General features: G+C 40.2%; 1 protein-coding gene across 1 annotated transcript in view; it reads right to left on the reverse strand.

The window, feature by feature from the left end:
- Window positions 1-20,600, reverse strand: part of LAMA1 (laminin subunit alpha 1) — a 166,206-nt gene that overhangs the window by 118,745 nt on the left and 26,861 nt on the right. Inside the window, exons 2-3 of the mRNA XM_007974613.3 lie at window positions 8,122-8,292; window positions 7,810-7,922 (exon numbers count right to left, since the gene is read on the reverse strand). Of these exons, the coding sequence (XP_007972804.3) occupies window positions 7,810-7,922; window positions 8,122-8,292 (284 nt within the window). The remainder of the gene's footprint in view (window positions 1-7,809; window positions 7,923-8,121; window positions 8,293-20,600) is intronic.

Raw genomic sequence — 20,600 nt, forward strand, 5'->3', positions numbered from 1 at the left:
CCTAGAGAAATGAAAACATCCAGAAAGATTCATAAGAATGTCTGCAGCAGCATTTTTACAATAGACAAAAACTGGAAATACCCAGCAAGACAGTGGATAAATAAATGTTGGTATATCCATAAAGTGAAATACTACACAGAAATGAATGGAACAAGCCACTCATACAAGCAACGGCATGTGAATCTGACAAACCTCATGCTCAGAGAAAGAAGCCAGACACAAAAAAAGGAAACACTGTGATTCCATTGATAAGAAGTCATCTCACAGGCAAAACTCTTCCAAAGTGAAAAAAAAAATTCAGGACAGCGGTTCCTCTGGCTGCTGGGAGGGAGGAGAGCAAGTGGGGAATTGGCTGGGAAGCGGGTAGGGGAACCTTTTGGGGTGATGGAAACGTTCTATACCTTGACAAGGGGGTGGCTTATACAAGTGTCTGTATTTATCAAAACTCACCCAACTATACACCCAAGATCTGTGCATTTCACTGTATGTCAATTATATCCCAATAAATAGGAAAAAAAAAAAACAAACCACGAGAGGAAATGTGTATTCTAGGACTGAATGTACTATGTCAGCTCCACAGACATGCCAGGCTTTCTAATTTCCAGGTCTTTCCCACCCTACTCTTTCCTGCTGCTTCCTTCTGTATTCCCTCCTCCCTTCCTCCAGCGGGTCCTTTTTGCATTGTTTCTTTTTTTGGTCTTTTTTTTTTTTTTTTTTTTTTTTTGAGACAGTGTTTTGCTCTTGTTGCCCAGGCTGGAGTGCAATGGCGTGATCTCGGCTCACCACAACCTCCACCCTCCAGGTTCAACTGATCTCCTGACTCAGCCTCCTGAGTAGCTGGGATTACAGGTATGTGCCACCATGCTTGGCTAATTTTGTATTTTTAGTAGAGACAGGGTTTCCCCATGTTGGTCAGACTGGTCTCGAACTCCCGACCTCAGGTGATCTGCCTGCCTCAGCCTCCCAAAGTGCTGGGATTACAGGCGTGAGCCACCGCTCCCAGCTCGCATTGTTTCTTTGAACTGCTAAGTGGTCCTTCCTATGTGTTCTCTGTGCACCCCCATCCCCTGCACGTTCTACACCACTCAGCAGAAGCCTATTTTTCCCCACCAGACCAGAAGGCCCTTGAGACCTGGGGCCTGCCCTAAACACGCAATGAAAGTGACCTGCTCATCACTGCTAATAACCGACGTAGTGAAGGAACCGACCATGTGTTGTGCACTTTCTCTGCGCTAAGGGCTTAACGTGGATCTGATCATTGTCTTGTTCATCGACGAATCCTGAGATCCCAGTATGCACAAGGCAGAGATTCCGTGGTTTCTTAAATATATTCAGTGTTCTCAGATATGATGCAATGGAGCAAAAGGTCACCCCTGGTTGTAAGAATCACAGGGGATTTTTTAAAATAATTTTTTTCTTACATTTTTCTACAGTTTAAAAAGTTTCTGCTATTATATGTTACCAGTACATCAAAATAAAGGAAGTTCTGTGTAGAGAAAAGGTCCACTGAAGACATTAAAAACACAAGAGATATTTTGAGATCTAGCTGAGGTTTTTATAAGCCATGTTTTAAAAATGTTGTTACAGCTCTGTTTTTAAAGATGGAAATGCTACAATCTGAGTAGAAGCTAAGTCAATACATAAAAAGAAAAGAAAAAGCTAGAATGGACACCAAACTGCACTATATTTTTCAAAGAAAAATTTCTTGAGAAATTAAAACTTATCCCTTTTTTTCAGCTTCAATATAACAGGAAGAAATAATTTCAGAACGGACTTCCCTCTTTTCCTATAAATATACAAAAATCTTTACTTTGATGCCAAAACAGTTGAGGATATGAAAAGCATATTGTGATCCAATCCTGCAAAACTGTCTTCAAGGATTTCCCTGAATCCTCCCAGGCCCAATGCAAGAAGTCCTGCTGGGTAGAAACACTGAAAGTGTGCGGCCAAACCTTGGCAGCTCAAAATCTAAAGAGAACTGAGCTCTGCCAAATGGCAAAATGGTTATCCTGGACTATTTGGCAACCCCCACCAATAATACATAAGTGAGAAAGCTTAAATATAAATCTTAACAAGAAACAAAACTCCATCTTGTTCCTAAAGCCTGGCCTCAATTGTTTTCACTTATTCAGCTCACTTACTGCGAAAAGAACAGTATCTGCATTCCTGTTCGGTTCCTATAAGCTCTTCACCTCACCTAAAGGCAGGGGTGCGGCCCCTACAAGATAAGATATGCAAGGCTGCAAAGATTAAAGCCTTCCAGAGAAAGACCCTTTCAGAAGGCTAAGGTAGTAGTAGTTTTAAAACAGGCCTCAAATTCTTCACTCCTCCTCTGGTTGACGGGTGAGGCTGGCCTATCTTTCCCAACTTGAATTTCTGCCAACCTGAGTGACCGGGTGTCTCATAGAGCACAGGGAAACTGGCACTGTGTGATGGGAGACCAGGTCTAAGAGGGGACACAACTTCTGCCTCCTGCCCCAAGCTGCCCTATAAGCCAGCTGCCTTAAGGCCGCCATGCTGTGAGGAAGCTCTGGCGCCCACATGGAAAGACCACACGGAGAAGCCCTGAACCCTCATGAACATAGCCTCTAGCTGCCCCAGGGACCTTCTCCCAGCTGCTCCAGCACCCTCTTCCCCAGGTCCCCCAAACCCCCTCCTCCAGCTGCCCCAGAGACCCTCTTCCCTAAGCTGCTCCAACTCTAGCCCCCATGGTCTGCAGCCTTAGACATATCCACTCAGGCCTTTCCGAAATCCTGACCCCACTGAAATCAGGAAAGGTATAAAATGAATGTTGCTGCTTTAAGCCATAAAGTTTCACAGTGATTTCTTCCACAATAGATAAGCAGCAGAGAAGCTACGCATGAGAAAATAAAATGAGGTAATGAAAATGTGAAAACGAAAGAAAGACCTATTTCTGAGGCTAGCAGCTTCACAGAGAACATGACAACACAGATAAAAATGTCTGAAGGGCAGGAATTCAGGGTGGGCTTACTTCCAAATCATAATGACGAGCTTAAGATTTCTTCCAATCTATTTATTTTACCAAGCAAATCACGAAACCTTGATATTTGAAATTGGTGGAGGCCAGTATGAAGTAATAGAAACTGGAATAGAATCATGAGAGTACAAACAAGCATACAGTAAAAGTAATTTCTATCTGAGTGCTTCTAGGAAGGGTTTCTGCCTAACCTCTTTTCAGGAACAGCCAAAATTCACTTGTAATGAGACGCTCCAAGTTACATGCAATTCTTGCAATAAAAATCTTTAAAGATTTTATCTTAAGAATGTGAAATTTGCCTATTTTCTTGTTGACCTTGTCGATGTGCTTAATAAACACTTTATAGTTGAATGATATAATAATAAACCTCACCTAGTACTGGTCAATTTTTCAGAAATTTGGGGGAAAAAAAACAAGTGACATCTGAATTAATGAGGTTTTACAAAACCCAGCAAACAAGCAGCTCTTGTCTAAAGGTTTGCATAAAACAAAGGCCCCTCTGTGATTATGTTCCCACAACAAAGTGCTACTTCCTAATTAAACCTACACATAAAATAAAGCCCGGCTCCAAAAGGCAGCTTTATTTTCAATGCCATAGGGAACTTTCCTTCTTTACAAAACAGATCTTATCTTCTAAAAGACCATTACACAGTTTTACTCACACATCTGACCCTCACTCCCAGTGAAATGTTCTCTGGGTTTAAAAGCTTTTTAAGGAAAAGAGAAGATACTGATTTATTTTCCTCCTCCTTCTTAAAAAAAAAAAAAAAAAAAAAAGTTAGGTAGCACCCAATTCTATCAGCCACTGCAAAAGCATGAAGAAAGTATCAATACCCTACTGGATTCATGGGGGAGAGGACCCTACTGAGCAGGCAAACAGAAGAGGGAAGGGGATAGAATCTGAACACTCCCAACATCAGGAGAGAATTGCAAGAGCTCTTGCCAGTCTCCCCATAAAGACAGAACAAAGGAAAACAATAATTGGAGACCAAAGACAAGGCGACAGCGTGGCATGGTGTAGAGGGAACCAGAGGTCCTGGTTTCCAGGCCTAGCCTGAGCACGTGCAGCCATAGACCCTGGGCAAGCCTGTGACCCGCTTGCTCTGTGCTGTGATTTTTTGTACCTGCAAAGAGGAGATCATTCGCATTCCAGAACTGTTGGGAAAAGCAGATGAAATAATACGGATGAGGAAAAAAATGCTGAGTAGTCTATAATTCATATCTATAAGTTCCTATATGTGTAGCTGTTAATAACATTCCTCTTTCAAAAGATGCTCAAAACAAAATTAACCATAAATTTGTCATATAAACCTCAAAAGTGATTGATATTCACTCTATTATTTCATGGGTATATGTACGAAATGAACTTTTTTTCACTGATAGCTCATTATCACCCATAACAGAAAAAGCACCAAAATGTCAGGCCTGAGGATTCTTGGGCAAATGATGGATAAGCCATATATATAGAAACTGTTAATGCAGCTTTAACAATTATTAATCTTGAGTTTTAGTTATACTGGGAAATGCTCATGATATAAAATTACATAAAACATTCAAACACAAATTTATATATCACATCATCTGTCTCAGCTGGACGGTCAGAGTGGTGCAATGATGCAGAGTCCAGGCTCTTAAGCTTCAGTGAGTCCCACCCTTGAGCAAGCCTCTTTAAACTCTCTAAGTCTCAGTTTTGTCATCTGTCTAAAGGGGATAATAACAGGAGCCAACTCATAGGCGATTATGAGAATTCAATGACATAATCCTCATCAAGTGCATAGCACAATGTCTGGTGCAGTAAGTATGTAATACATGATAGTACTGTCGTAGCATTATTAAATGCATAGAATTGTAGGCAAATGACACAGTCAATATCCCAAGATACCAATTAGCGATTGCTATAGGGTGAAGAGATGATGTGTTTCTGCCCGTTTACACTTATCTGTATCTTCCATTTTTCTATGATGATTCCATCTTAATTTCCTAATCAGAAAAAACAGAATAATTATTGACTTATGAATTTCTCAAAATCTGCATAACTGCACTCCTTAATCCTGTTAGCTAACTGTGATTAGATTCTATTAAGCCCTTGTTTAACATTTCCCTTGGTGACATCTGAAGATCTTTGGGAATCTAAAGTAATTTGTGTATTAGAAATATGACAGAGGGAAAAACACTCAGGTTTATTAAACGTGAGGAGTTTGTTAGGTACTCTACATCCTTCATGCTATCACATTTCACTTGGTATATATCACCCTACCATACTTCATGCATCTCCACCAAATCACGCCACCAAAACCCAACAGTTAATACATAAATGGAATTGCTTCTGTATTTCCTCCATCCCTATCCTGAAGGTCTCAGGACCAAGCTGGTGCCCTGATGTAGTTTCTCAGCTGAGAACCAAGAACACCTAGTCTGTAATGTATTAGACAGCAGTCCATGATTTCTCCAGAATTCACTGTAATATGCTTTCTACATATTCAAAAGTATTTGTAATAAAAAGGCTCAATAAATAAAAAAATCTGAGAAAGACTTGATCAGATATAAGCATAATGTGCTTTGTTTAAAAAAAACAACAACAAAGCACAAGCAGAATTTCTATACTGTGTAAATGGTAAAGAAATTTCTGAATACTACTTATTTCAAGTGATCTTATTTTAAAAGCCTACCCTAAAACACTAAAAATTACCTAAAGCAGTCTATAACTACATGTGTATGTTTATTTTTTAAAAATGCCTTAAACATCTAAAATGGAGACTGCCTTCTGGAATTCCTCAGACTAACTTAGTCCATCCCTTCAGGATGAAGTCAAGCATGACAAATTTCAAGACAAAGGATGGACTTACAGAGGTTTGAAATCTATATGTAAAACGTCCAGGTCTTAATTTGGCCAAACTCATGTAATACCACATTCCTAATAATGAACACAGTTTTACTTTTTCCTTTAGAAAAAGGAAAATACGTTAGAAAGGTGATGGGAAAAACCAAAATCTTCCAGAGAACCATTCTTACGACTGAGATAAACACGAAGGCCAAGGTAAAAAAGAAGCTCTTGGCTGGGCGTGGTGCTCATGCCTCTAACTCCAGCACTTTGGGAAGCCGAGGCAGGTGCATCACCTGAGATCAGGAGTTCAAGACTACATACCTGTAATCCCAGCTACTCAGGAGAATCGCTTGAACCCGGGAGGTGGAGGTTGCAGTGAGTCAAGATCGAGCCATTACACTCCAGCCTGGGTAACAAGAGCGAAACTCCGTCTCAAAAAAAAGAAAAAAAAAAAAAGAAAAAAAAAGAAAAGAAAAAAGAAGCTATTTTCTTTTTTCTTTAGGGGGATTTGAAAATATTAAGGAGTGTCACATTAATTAATGTCCTACACCTGAAAGCTATTAAAAGTGTTATTTTACTTTCATAATACTGTGAACCTGAACTTGGAAAATGTCTTCTGAGCTCTGCACATCTTGCTACCTTATTTGCCGTAATTATTACAGAACACAAGTTCCTTGTACATCAATATATGAAGTATCACCTTGTCTTGTTAAAATCCTGCACATTTGGCCAGGCATGGTGGCTCACACCTGTAATCCCAGCACTTTGGGAGGCCGAGGCGGACGGATCACGAGGTCCAGAGATGAGACCATCCTGGCCAACATGGTGAAACCCCGTCTACTGAAAATACAAAAAAATTAACTGGGCGTGGCGACAGGAGCCTGTAAACCCAGCTACTCAGGAGGCTGAGGCAGGAGAATCGCTTGAACCCAGGAGACAGAAGTTGCAGTGTGCCGAGATCACGCCACTGCACTCCAGCCTGGGTGTCAGAGCGAGACTTTGTTTCAAAAAAAAATCCTGCACATTTTAAAACTATCACTTATTCAAAGAATTCTGATTGTCATTAAATCTCCATAACTCCTATGTAAATCCTACAATGCACATTACAATTATTTGCCTCTCTTAACCAATCTCATATTTGACATGAAATTTATGAGTTCTAACACAAGAGAATGGAAATAAATAAGAATTAATGCGATGGCTTTTCTGAAAAGCTCAAATCAGAACCAGGACAACGGCTCCAAAACACCTGCTAACAGCTCCAAAACACCTGCCATCTCTCTTCTCCCCTCCCCTCCCCTCCCCTCCCTTCTCCTCTCCTCTCCTTTCCTTTCCCAGGAACATCAGGGCAACTGGGGCTCATCTCATATTTCTTCGCATCCTCCCATGTGGCCGTCAAGCAAGGGAAGAGGATGCAAGTGTGGCTGGAGCCAATCATACCTTCCCTTTCCCCACTCATGCTGAAGGCGCTGCTTAAGTTAGTATTGGGCAACTCCAGCTTACCTGGCCCAGACAGACTGCATCTGGCAGGGGAGACACAGTCAAGAGGTTTAACACTGTCTTGTTTTGTTTTCTTCTAGCCTTATATAATCCTCATAGAATAACTTGCACAAAGACATTAGCAAGACAATAAGCTAAAAGTTAGGAAATACGTGTGTTTTCCCCCTCTCCCTCCCCACGCATCTGTCGGCAGCCAGCAAACAGCCTGACATATCCTGGATGGATGGGTGTGCCCTGTTGACACAGCTTCAAAGCACATCAACCATAAGGAAGCAATTTCACCCATCTCCCCAAAGACACCTGGGAATGATAAAAGTGACAAGAAATGGCACCAGGGACTCCTTCTGTATACCACTTGCCTTCACCTGGTGGAAAATAGACCAGAATGTAAATGTGTTCAGAAAGAAGCCAGACTTTCCCAAAAGTCACTGGAAGACCACAGCTGAGCAGCCCATAGACACTCTTCGATGGTGCTGGCCTGACCTACCTGTCTTAAGTCCAGAGTGATTGTGACCCAGTGATACTCTCTCCCATTCTGAATGCTGGGACTTTGCCACCAGTTATTGGTGCCATCTATGGCATGTGATATCGGATGGCGTTCTGTTAAAAGAAAACAAAAAACATGAATTCCTCTCAGCTCTTGCTTTACATTTCTTAAGTTCTAAACCGTAATGCTAGTGGAAACAAAGAGCAGTGAAGGTGAACACAATGTTTATGGCTTCCTAATAGAAGCCTCAGTCCTCATCTCACAAAGTGTACATTCCCACGGGAACTTCAGAAACGAAGGCGCGACACTTGCCTCTGGGGTTCGCACTGTTGCCATCACAGATCCGGCACTGTGGGTTTCGGACGGGCCGACCCGGCACATGCTCCACAAGTTTGCAGAACATCTCGGGCCCCTTCTCGCCACAGGTGGCATTGGTACTGATGTCAGTGTTGCTGGCAAGATTGAGAATGGCAGGAAACAGGCCTGAAAGTGAAAATTCACCAAAGCAGCTGAGCACTTGAAATCCAGAGAATGAGCTTACCCCATCCCACTTGGTAGGTGAATCAAAAGGAGACTGAAAGTCTATGTGCTGAATGAAGGAATCCTTACACAAACACAGGATACCAGCGTGGTTTCAGCCATATGAAATTCTAGGAGAAGCAAAGTTCATCTATGGGGAAAAGTCAAAACATTATTGCAGGGGTAAGGATTGACTATGAAAGGACAGAGGAACTTTCTAGGGTAATATGTTCATATCTCGATAAAGTTTTGGGTTTCACAGGCAGATGCAGTTGTGAAAAATCATAGAATGAGTACACCTAAGATTTGGGGAGATCTGTGTATCTTAGTACGTGCACATTCTACCTCAAAAAAACAAAATAAAAGAATCATAAACAAATACCAAAGTACACGGGGAAATGTTTAGGAGTAAAGTATACTTATGTCTCCAACTCACTTCAAAATGCATCACAAAGTAAGCTGGCTTCCAATGATATGCCATCTCACACTAGTCAGAATGTCTATGACTAAAAAAGTCAAAAAACAACAGATACCGGAGAAGCTGTGGACAAAAGGGATGCTTATATACTGTTGGTGGGAGTGTAAATTAGTTCAGCCGCTGTGGAGATCGTGCCACTGCATTCCAGCCTGGGCAATAGAGCGAGACTCAGTCTCAAAAAAAAATAAATAAATAAAAATCAAGGCAAGAGTATGGGTGTTCACTGTACAATTCTTTCCACTTTTCTGATTGAAAATGTTTACAATAAAATGTTGTGAAACAGGCTTTAAGGGAAGTTTCAAATGACCAATGCATATATTTATCAATGCAATTCAAACACCTATCACTGGAAGGAAGGGCATTTATTCTGTCCTCACTTTGGTCCAGTTGCCTCTGGTAGTATTTACAAGGTCTTTTCTATAATTATCTAGGATTTGTTTTTGTTTTTGTTTTTTTGTCTCTCTCTCTTCTCTTTCTTCACTCCTGTTTTCTTTGGTGAATAAAATTTCAGAATCCAAAGATCCAGTTTTCAAAATGCTTTTCCAGTCATTATTGATCTTTGCCTTTGTACAGTTTCTTTGTCTCAGCTGATTTTATCTTTAAGCAGCCAAGATCAGTACCAGGTCCAAACTATTCAGGAAATAATTTCCGGGTGACTGTGAGGAAAGTCCCTCCATTCGGTTCTTTGGAGATGTAACTTTATCTTGGTAAAAGGGGATAGCAGCAGTGAAGATTCTGTGAAGATACAGAAACGATGGTGTGTACGCGACATTGAAGACACATTCTCCAGGCATGGACACTGCGCTGAGAGCGTACTACAACGGTCTCAGCTCAGTGGCGTTTCTCTAACATACCACGACTCGATCTTAAAAGATCACAGAATATAAAATCTTTTCTTTGTAAAAACCATATAGAAATACCATTACTGAAATGTTTATTTTTCAGTGAAATTGAAAATAGCACAGTGTAATTTTAGTAACACAGAAGGAATTCATGGCTTCAATTATTATTTTTTAGGCACTGCCTAATACAGCCAATGATCTTTTCCATTATAAATATTTTAAATTTTAAATTATAAAACAAAAATGGGTCTTTTTCTAACACTTGCTACACTAAAAAACTTACCATGCATCTATTAAAAAAAAAATTAGGTAGTCTTTCAAAAACTTTTTACATAAAACAGAACTACCTATTAGTAATTTCTACTCAAATAGAAGGACCCCATTCTGTCAATAAGTCCTTACCCTCTCAAGTTAAAATGGTTATTTAGTATTTGTACTCTAAAGCCTTATTCTTAATTTTGAAACATAACATGGACTTACATCATATACTATGTTTAATATATTTATTTTCATTTTTAACTTAAAGATGCTTATTTTTATCATATCCCTGTCAAGGGACTTCTTTTCTTAATATAAACTAAGAAAAAAATGCTTTATGAGGAACCAGATGACATATTATGTTTAATCATGCAGCTCCACAATTTATTATTTTCATCAAGCAGTAGTTAGACAGTTATATTTTATGTAATAATGGAGCTCCTACAGTAACATATACATTCTTGTATGTGGTACTTACCTGTAGCAGGGGCTGACATTTATTCTATTTGGTACTAAGATAAATAATAATTTCCTCCATCCTTTATGACCATAACATTCTAGTATTCTCATTCAAATTTCTCTTATGAGCTCATCATTTAAAATAAAATATGCTTTTAAACTATGGCGTTTTGTCCAAACAGCTAAAATGACATTTTTTGGTTCTGTATTACATACATGCATTTAGATTTACAGTACAATCAACTTTATCCATTCCCTTCACACAGACTAGTCAAGCAAGAAAAAGAAACCAAGGTTACAAGAACTGACTTCACAAGGCATTTCTCGATTAACAACAAATACTTCACCAGTTAATGAATGTTGCCACTTTCTCCTTATTCACCCCCACCAGGTGCAGGACATCAAAAGAACTCCCCACTACCTCCCAATCTGAGTAACTGCAGGGTCTTGTTATTGAGGAGGGGGAGGGGGCCAGGGAGTCATGGGGGCCCCACACACTATCTCTGCCAGAGTCTTTGCCCTGAGCCACTGAGGAAAAGCAGCTCAAACCTCACGAACATAAATTTAACCGTTTTTGGAGAATAATATCTCAGTTATAATAATCAGCATCAGATAGTTCTTTGCACTGGACAGGTTTCTTATCTGGCTGTTCTCTCTCTCTCTCTATATATATATATATATATATACACATATATATATATATATAAATTTTTTTTTTTTTTTTTTTTTTTTTTTGAGACAGAGTCTCACTCTGTTGCCCAGGCTGGAGTGCAGTGGCACGATCTTGGCTCACTTCAACCTCCACCTCCTAGGTTCAAGCGATTCTCCTGCCTCAGCCTACTGAGTAGCTGGGATTACATGCATGCACCACCGCGCCTGGCTAATTTTTCTATTTTTAGTAGAGACGGGGTTTCACCATGTTGGTCAGGCTGGTCTCGAACTCCTGACCTCAAGTGATCCACCCGCCTCAGCCTCCCAAAGTGCTGGTGAGCCACTGCACCTGGCCCTAAATATACTTTTAATAAAAAGAAAGATTGCTTTTTTTATTGAAAGTATATTTAGAAGAAATATACTTCATTAGCATGCCTATGCAAGTAAAACCTTCAAATAATTAATTTCATAAAAATATCTGTGTTGTCTTTCACTAAAACTAAATCTTCCTCCTCAGATAAGCTAATATTTGGAAAAAAATCTTCACTAAAAGTGATGTCTTGCATATTATATTTACTCCCTTTTCATAGTTATAGAGTAATCACTATCCTTTTGTTGCAAAGAACCACATCTGTTCAAAGATGAAAGAAGATGAAAGAAGGTTGGGGCCAGGCGTGATGACTCAAGCCTGTAATCCTAGCACTTTGGAAGGCCGAGGTGGGGTGGATCACTTGAGGTCAGGAGTTCGAGACCAGCCTGGCCACCATGGTGAAACTCCATCTCTACTAAAAATACAAAAAAATTAGTGGGGCGTGGTGGCACACACCTGTAATACCAACTACTCAGGAGGCTAAGGCAGGAGAATCACTTAAACTTAAGAAGCAGAGGTTGCAGTGAGCCAAAATCATGCCACTGCACTCCAGCCTGGGCAACACAGAGAGACTCTGTCTCAAAAAAAAGAAGCAGGGGTGGGGGGGTGGTTAGAAATGTGTACTAAAGCAAGCATATTTTAAACATAATCTTTTTTTTTTGAGATGGGGCTTTACTCTTTTTGCCCAGGCAGGTAAACAATTTTTTTATTATTATTATACTTTAAGTTCTAGTGTACATGTGCACAACGTGCAGGTTTGTTACAAATGTATACATGTGCCATGTTGGTGTGCTACACCCATTAACTCGTCATTTACATGAGGTATGTCTCCTAATGCTATCCCTCCCCCCTCCCCCCATCCCATGATAGGCCCCAGTGTGTGATGTTCCCCTTCCTGTGTCCAAGTGATCTCATTGTTCAATTCCCACCTATGACTGAGAACATGCGGTGTTTGGCTTTCTGCTCTTTCGATAGTTTGCTGAGAATGATGGTTTCCAATGGCATCCATGTCCCTACAAAGGACATGAACTCATCCTTTCTATGGCTGCGTAGTATTTCATGGTGTATATGTGCCACATTTTCTTAATCCAGTCTGTCATTGATGGACATTTGGGTTGGTTCCAAGTCTTTGCTATTGTGAATAGTGCCCCAATAAACATATGTGTGCATGTGTCTTTATAGCAGCATGATTTATAGTCCTTTGGGTATATACCCAGTAATGGGATGGCTGGATCAAATGGTATTTCTAGTTGTAGATCCTTGAGGAATCGCCACACTGTCTTCCACAATGGTTAAACTAGTTTACAGTCCCACCAACAGCATAAAAGCATTCGTATTTCTCCACATCCTTTCCAGCACCTGTTGCTTCCTGACTTTTTAATGATCGCCATTCTAACTGGTGTGAGATGGTATCTCACTGTGGTTTGGATTTGCATTTCTCTGATGGTTAGTGATGATAAGCATTTTTTCATGTGTCTGTTGGCCGTCTTCTTTTGAGAATTGTCTGTTCATATCCTTCACCCACTTTTTGATGGGGTTGTTTTTTTCTTGTAAATTTGTTTGAGTTCTGGATATTAGTAGATAGCAAAAATTTTCTCCCATTCTGTAGGTTGCCTGTTCACTCTGATGGTAGTTTGTTTCGCTGTGCAGAAGCTCTTTAGTTTAATTAGATCCCATTTGTCAATTTTGGCTTTTGTTGCCATGGCTTTTGGTGTTTTACACATGAAGTCCTTGCTGATGCCTGTGTCCTGAATGGTATTGCCTAGGTTTTCTTCTAGGGTTTTTATGGTTTTAGGTCTAACATTTAAGTCTCTAATCCATCTTGAATTAATTTTTGTATAAAGTGTAAGGAAGGGATCCAGTTTCAGCTTTCTACATATGGTTAGCCAGTTTTCCCAGCACCATTTATTAAATAGGGAATCCTTTCCCCATTTCTTTTTTTTTTTTTTTTTTTCAGGGTTTTCAAAGATCAGATGTGTGGCATTATTTCTGAGGGCTCTGTACTGTTCCACCGGTCTATGTCTCTGTTTTGGTACCAGTACCATGCTGTTTTGGTTACTGTAGACTTGTAGTATAGTTTGAAGTCAGGTAGCGTGATGCCTCCAGCTTTGGTCTTTTGGCTTAGGATTGTCTTGGCAATACGGGTTCTTCTTTGGTTCCATATGAACTCTAAAGTAGTTTTTTCCAATTCTGTGACGAAAGTCATTGGTAGCTTGATGGGGATGGCACTGAATCTATAAATTACCGTGGGCAGTATGGCCATTTTCACAATATTGATTCTTCCTATCCATGAGCATGGAATGTTCTTTCATTTGTTTGTGTACTCGTTTATTTTGTTGAGCAGTGGTTTGTAGTTCTCCTTGAAGTGGTCCTTCACATCCCTTGTAAGTTGGATTCCCAGATATTTTATTCTATTTGAAGTAATTGTGAATGGGAGTTCACTCATGATTTGGCTCTCTGTTTGTCTGTTACCAGTGTATAGGAATGCTTGTGATTTTTGCACATCGATTTTGTATCCTGAGACTTTACTGAGGTTGCTTATCAGCTTAAGGAGATTTTGGGCTGAGACGATGGGGTTTGCTAAATATACAATCATGTCATCTGCAAACAGGGACAATTTGACTTCTTCTTTTCCTAATTGAATACCCTTTATTTCTTTCTCCTGCCTGATTGCCCTGGCCAGAACTTCTATTCCAACACTATGTTGAATAGGAGTGGTGAGAGAGGGCATCCCTGTCTTGTGCCAGTTTTCAAAGGGAATGCTTCCAGTTTTTGCCCATTCAGTATGATACTGGCTGTGGATTTGTCATAAAGAGCTCTTATTATTTTGAGATACGTTCCATCAATACCGAATTTATTGAGAGTTTTTAGCATGAAGGGCTGTTGAATTATGTCAAAAGCTTTTTCTGCATCTATTGAGATAATCGTGTGGTTTTTGTCCTTGGTTCTGTTTATATGCTGGATTACATTTATGGATTTGCATATGTTGAAGCAGCCTTACATCCCAGGGATGAAGCCCACTTGATCACAGTGGTTAAGCTTTTTGATGTGCTGCTGGATTTGGCTTGCCAGTATTTTACTGAGGATTTTTGCATTGATGTTCATCAGTGATATTGGTCTAAAATTCTCTTTTTTTGCTGTGTCTCTGCCAGGCTTTCGTATCAGGATGATATTGGCCTCATAAAATGATTTAGGGAGGATTCCCTCTTTTTCTATTGATTGGAATAGTTTCAGAAGGAATGGTACCAGCTCCTCCTTGTACCTCTGGTAGAATTCGGCTGTGAATCCGTCTGGTCCTGGACTTTTTTTGGTTGGTAGGCTACCAATTATTGCCTCAATTTCAGAGACTATTATTGGTCTATTCAGGGATTCAACTTCTTCCTGGTTTAGTCTTGGGAGGGTGTATGTGTCCAGGAATTTATCCATTTCTTCTAGGTTTTCTAGTTTATTTGCATAGAGGTGTTTATAGTATTCTCTGATGGTAGTTTGTATTTCTGTGGGGTCGGTGGTGATACCAGCTTTATCATTTTTTATTGCATCTATTTGATTCTTCTCTCTTTTCTTCTTTATTAGTCTTGCTAGCGGTCTATCAATTTTGTTGATCTTTTCAAAAAACCAGCTCCTGGATTCATTGATTTTTTGAAGGGATTTTTGTGTCTCTCTATCTCCTTCAGCTCTGCTCTGATCTTAGTTATTTCTTGCCTTCTGCTAGCTTTTGAATGTGTTTGCTCTTGCTTCTCTAGTTCTTTTAATTGTGACATTAGGGTGTCAATTTTAGATCTTTCCTGATTTCTCTTGTGGGCATTTAGTGCTATAAATTTCCCTCTACACACTACCTTAAGTGTGTCCCAGAGATTCTGCTATGTTGTATCTTTGTTCTCATTGGTTTCAAAGAACATCTTTATTTCTGTCTTCATTTCGTTATTTACCCCATAGTCATTCAGGAGCAGGTTGTTCAGTTTCCATGTAGTTGAGTGGTTTTGAGTGAGTTTCTTAATCCTGAGTTCTAGTTTGCACTGTGGTCTGAGAGACAGTTTGTTATAATTTCTGTGCTTTTACATTTGCTGAGGAGTGCTTCACTTCCAACTATGTGGTCAATTTTGGAATAAGTGTGATGTGGTGCTGAGAAGAATGTATATTCTGTTGATTTGGGGTGGAGAGTTCTGTAGATGTCTATTAGGTCCACTTGGTGCAGAGCTGAGTTCAATTCCTGGATATTCTTGTTAACTTTCTGTCTCGTTGATCTGTCTAATGTTGACAGTTGGGCGTTAAAGTCTTCCATTATTATTGTATGGGAGTCTAAGTCACTTTGTAGGTCTCTAAGGACCTACTTTATGAATCTGGGTACTCCTGTATTGGGTGCATATATATTTAGGAGAGTTAGCTCTTCTTGTTGAATTGATCCCTTTACCATTACGTAATGGCCTTCTTTGTCTCTTCTGATTTTTGATGGTTTAAAGTCGTTTTATCAGAGACTAGGATCACAACCCCTGCCTTTTTTTGTTTTCCATTTACTTGGTAGATCTTCCTCCATCCCTTTATTTTGAGCCTATGTGTGTTTCTGCATGTGAGATGGGTCTCCTGAATACAGCACCCTCATGGGTCTTGACTCTTTATCCAATTTGCCAGTCTGTGTCTTTTAATTGGAGTATTTAGCACATTTACATTTAAGCTTAATATTGTTATGTGTGAATTTGATCCTGTCATTATGATGTTAGCTGGTTATTTTGCTCATTAGTTGATGCAGTTTCCTCCTAGCATCAATGGTTTTTACATTTTGGCATGTTTTTGCAGTGGCTGGTACCGGTTGTTTCTTTCCATGTTTAGTGCTTCCTTCAGAAGCTCTTGTAGGGCAGGTCTGGTGGTGACAAAATCTCTCAGCATGTGCTTGTCTGTAAAGGATTTTGTTTCTCCTTCACTTATGAAAGTTAGTTTGACTGGATATGAAATTCTGGGTTGAAAATTCTTTTCTGTAAGAACGTTGAATATTGGCCCCCACTCTCTTCTGACTTGTAGAGTTTCTGCCAAGAGATCCACTGTTAGTCTGATGGGCTTCCCTCTGTGGATAACCCGACCTTTCTCTCTGGCTGCCCTTAACATTTTTTCCTTCATTTCAACTTTGGTGAATCTGACAATTATGTGTCTTGGAGCTGCTCTTCTCGAGGAGTGTCTTTCTGGTGTTCTCTGTATTTCCTGAATTTGAATGTTGACCTGCCTTGCTAGGTTGGGGAGGTTCTCCTGGATAATATGCTGCAGAGTCTTTTCCAACTTGGTTCCACTCTCCCCATCACTTTCAGGTACACCAAATCAGTAGATTTGGTCTTTTCACATAGTCCCATATTTCTTGGAGGCTTTGTTAATTTATTTTTACTCTTTTTTCTCTAAACTTCTCTTCTCACTTCATTTCATTCATTTGATCTTCAATCACTGATATCCTTTCTTCCAGTTGATCGAATCAGTTATTGAAGCTTGTGCATTTGTCACGTAGTTCTCGTGCCATGGTTTTCAGCTCTATCAGGTCATTTAAGGACTTCTCTACATTGGTTATTCTAGTTAGCCATTCGTCTAATCTTTTTTCAAAGTTTTTAGCTTCTTTGTGATGGGTTCAAACTTCTTCCTTTAGCTTGGAGAAGTTTGATCGTCTGAAGCCTTCTTCTCTCAACTCATCAAAGTCATTCTCCATCCAGCTTTGTTCCGTTGCTGGCGAGGAGCTGTATTCCTTTGAAGGGGGAGAGGCGCTCTGATTTTTAGAATTTTCAGTTTTCTGCTCTGTTTTACCCCATACTTTGTGGTTTTATCTACTTTTGGTCTTTGATGATGGTGACGTACAGATGGGGTTTTGGTGTGGATGTCTTTTCTGTTTGTTAGTTTTCCTTCTAAGAGTCAGGACCCTCAGATGCAGATCTGTTGGAGTTTGCTGGAGGTCCACTCCAGATCCTGTTTGCCTGGGTATCAGCAGCAGAGGCTGCAGAAGAGTGAATATTGCTGAACAGCAAATGTTGTTGCCTGATTGCTCCTCCAGAAGCTTTGTCTCAGAGGGGTACCCGGCCGTGTGAGGTGTCAGTCTGCCCCTACTGGGCGGTGTCTCCCAGTTAGGCTACTTGGGGGTCAGGGACCCACTTGAGCAGGTAGTCTGTCCGTTCTCAGATCTCAAACTGAGATCTCATGCTGGGAGAACTACTACTCTCTTCAAAGCTGTGAGACAGGGACATTTAAATCTGCAGCGGTTTCTGCTGCCTTTTGTTTGGCTATGCCCTGTCCCCAGAGGTGGAGTCTACAGAGGCAGGCAGGCCTCCTTGAGCTGCAGTGGGCTCCACCCAGTTCGAGCTTCCTGGCCCCTTTGTTTACCTACTGAAGCCTCAGCAATGGCGGGCGCCCCTCTCCCAGCCTCGCTGCTGCCTTGCAGTTAGATCTCAGACTGCTGTGCTAGCAATGAGGGAGGTTTCGTGGGCGTGGGACTCTCCAAGCCAGGCGTGGGATATAATCTCCTGGTGTGTTGTTTGCTAACACCCTTGGAAAAGCGCAGTATTAGGGCGGGAGTGACCCAATTTTCCAGGTGCTGTGTGCCAAGGTTGCCCTTGGCTAGGAAAGGGGATTCCCTTATTCTTTGCGCTTCCCAGGTAAGGCGATGCCTCGCCCTGCTTCGGCTCTCACTCAGTGGGCTGCACCCGCTGTCCTGCACCCACTGTCTGACACGTCCCAGTGAGATGAACCTGGTACTCAGTTGGAAATGCAGAAATCACCTGTCTTCTGTGTCCATCACGCTGGGAGCTGTAGCCTGGAGCTGTTCCTATTTGGCCATCTTGTATTTATTTCCCAACAGTTTTTTTTTTTAAGTCCCTGAGGTTGCTGACTCATTGCAGACTACTGAAATATTTCAATAAAGGGGAACCACATGAGCATTGAGCAGGAGGTGGGATAGGAAATCAGAGAGTGAGAAGGAGCATTAGGATCAGGACAGTACCAAGAAGGTATGTTTGGTTTTACACGTAACAATCAAGAGTAGAATGAGAACTGTAGCTATGTAGTGTGATACAGTTTTCCCAGTACTTCATCAAGGACTTAATAGTCTGCATGTTTTTTGTTGAGAAATGTTACTCACTTTAGTTACTGTTACTGTGATACTAATTTCTACTTTTTTTCTTCCACTCAGGACACACAATGGAAGCATTCCTCTATTGTGGATTTAACCAGCAGCTAAAAAATTTATAAAGCCCAACTCCATCGAGCATGAAATAAATTCCTTCTCATTCACTAGTAGTTATTGTTTTTAAAACTTTCCTGTATACTTGGCCTTTTGAAGTGCATTTCAGGACCGTGTTAACCTACTGGAAGATTCCCTTATAAACATTAGGTGAAAAATTGCAACCAAGGTGACAGACCACAATGCTACTACCATAATTACCACACCTGAGACACTTCCAGATAGTTTAATAATTCATTTTTTGAGGTTTTTGGGTTTCTTCCCAGCAGAATATATCTTCCCTGTCTTAAAACTAAAGCATCTAAAATGTTGGCTAGGCCTGAGGTTCATTACAACAACTTCTTCGCCAATATTTTTCAAATGATTCAGAAGCCAAGCATTCAAAGTCTTAATTTATTTGTGTGTAAGACAAGTGTGAGGTTTTTTTTTTCCATTTTGGAAAAACAAAAGAGTTTTTGAGTTTCAGAAAATGTTGCATTTGCTTGATCCATACTCAAAATCAACATGATGTTCTGAAAAGAAAATGATTTGCAATTCTTAGCTACAGGATCTGGGGCAATATTTCCAGATCATTTTTTTCAGAATGAAACAAGAGAATATGAATATTTTATATGGTTGAATAATCAGGGTGGTTTCTGGTGTTGGGAGTTTTTATTTTGAAAAACAAAGCTACTTATCTATGGAGAAATTTGGAAAAGGAGGAATTTAAGTTTCTAAACTTCTCAATCTAAATTGAGAAATTTGTGATTTTTAAAAAACATTCAAACTCATTTTGTTTTCCATTTATTTTACTCTTAATTTTACCCATTCGCCCAAGTGAACATCTATCATTTGATCAGAGAAGTCTGGTATTAGAAAGAAGTTACCCTGTTAATCAGCACTTTCTTTGAAACCTGGTAGTCATCTGACTCAGCAATAAAAACAGCACCTCTAACAACTACAAATAGCATGATTCAGTGAAAAATCCTGGAACTATTTAATAATATTCCAGGATAATAATACCAAGGTATTCTAATAACATAGTATTCCAGGTTAATAAGATTAAGGTATTCTAATGACATGAATTTTAGGAGGGTGGCTGGATTCCTATTCAGTAACATATCTATGATTTACATATATGCATCAGAAAAAGCAGGTGAGAATTGTGCCAGGCACCTCCCAGGGCACTATGATGAATGACTGAGCTTTTCCTCACTCCAGTGTTCTCACAACCAAGAAGAAAAGAGAAGCTTCTACTCACTGATGTGGATAAGTGTAATATTAATACTGCAGCAATATTTGAAAACAGATTTGAGGAGACATTCTAGAGCAAGAGAAATGGTCAGGCACCATCTAGGCAGAAACTGAAGGGTATGCATTCAGACAGGGACAGATATAACATCTTTCATTGACTCCTCTCCATGCTCTTTAGATTCATTTCGATTTCCCTCCCTTTGTACCTTTCACAGATCCATTCATGCCCTACTCATCCTTCCAGCCAAGTCCAGACCTTTCCTGAAACCCAGGTGAATGTCTTTCGTTCCACCTCAACTCAGCATGCCCCACTGCGCTTACCATTCATATAGAGATCATGAATTGACTGGCCTGTCTCTCCCCAATTCTTCTCCCCAACTATCCTTTTCCAAAATATAAAAACAAAAATGGTCCCAGGTCAGCATCTGGCTCGCGTGAATGCCGATAATGCCTGAGTGGAAGAATGAGTGAGTGAAGGAAGGAGATCCCTCTGCCTCTCCCTCATGGACCACACAAGCGCACCGGACCCAGCGCCTAAAATCTAGACTCAGCCTGCTGCTGACTCTGTGTCTTTGGGCAAGTCAAATTCTCAGCCTCGATTTCCTTAGCTATTAAATGAATATTTCTATGAGTACTTTTTTCCTGAGATGCTGTGATTCTTAATAAACTACCTATTAAGGTAAAATAAACTATTTTACCTTAATAAACTACCAGCTAAATTGGCCCACCATGATCCCTCTCACTATTTGAAAAATGAGGAGAGAAAAACTTTTCTCC

Source organism: Chlorocebus sabaeus, chromosome 18 (assembly GCF_047675955.1).
Source record: "Chlorocebus sabaeus isolate Y175 chromosome 18, mChlSab1.0.hap1, whole genome shotgun sequence".
Classification (NCBI taxonomy): domain Eukaryota; kingdom Metazoa; phylum Chordata; class Mammalia; order Primates; family Cercopithecidae; genus Chlorocebus; species Chlorocebus sabaeus.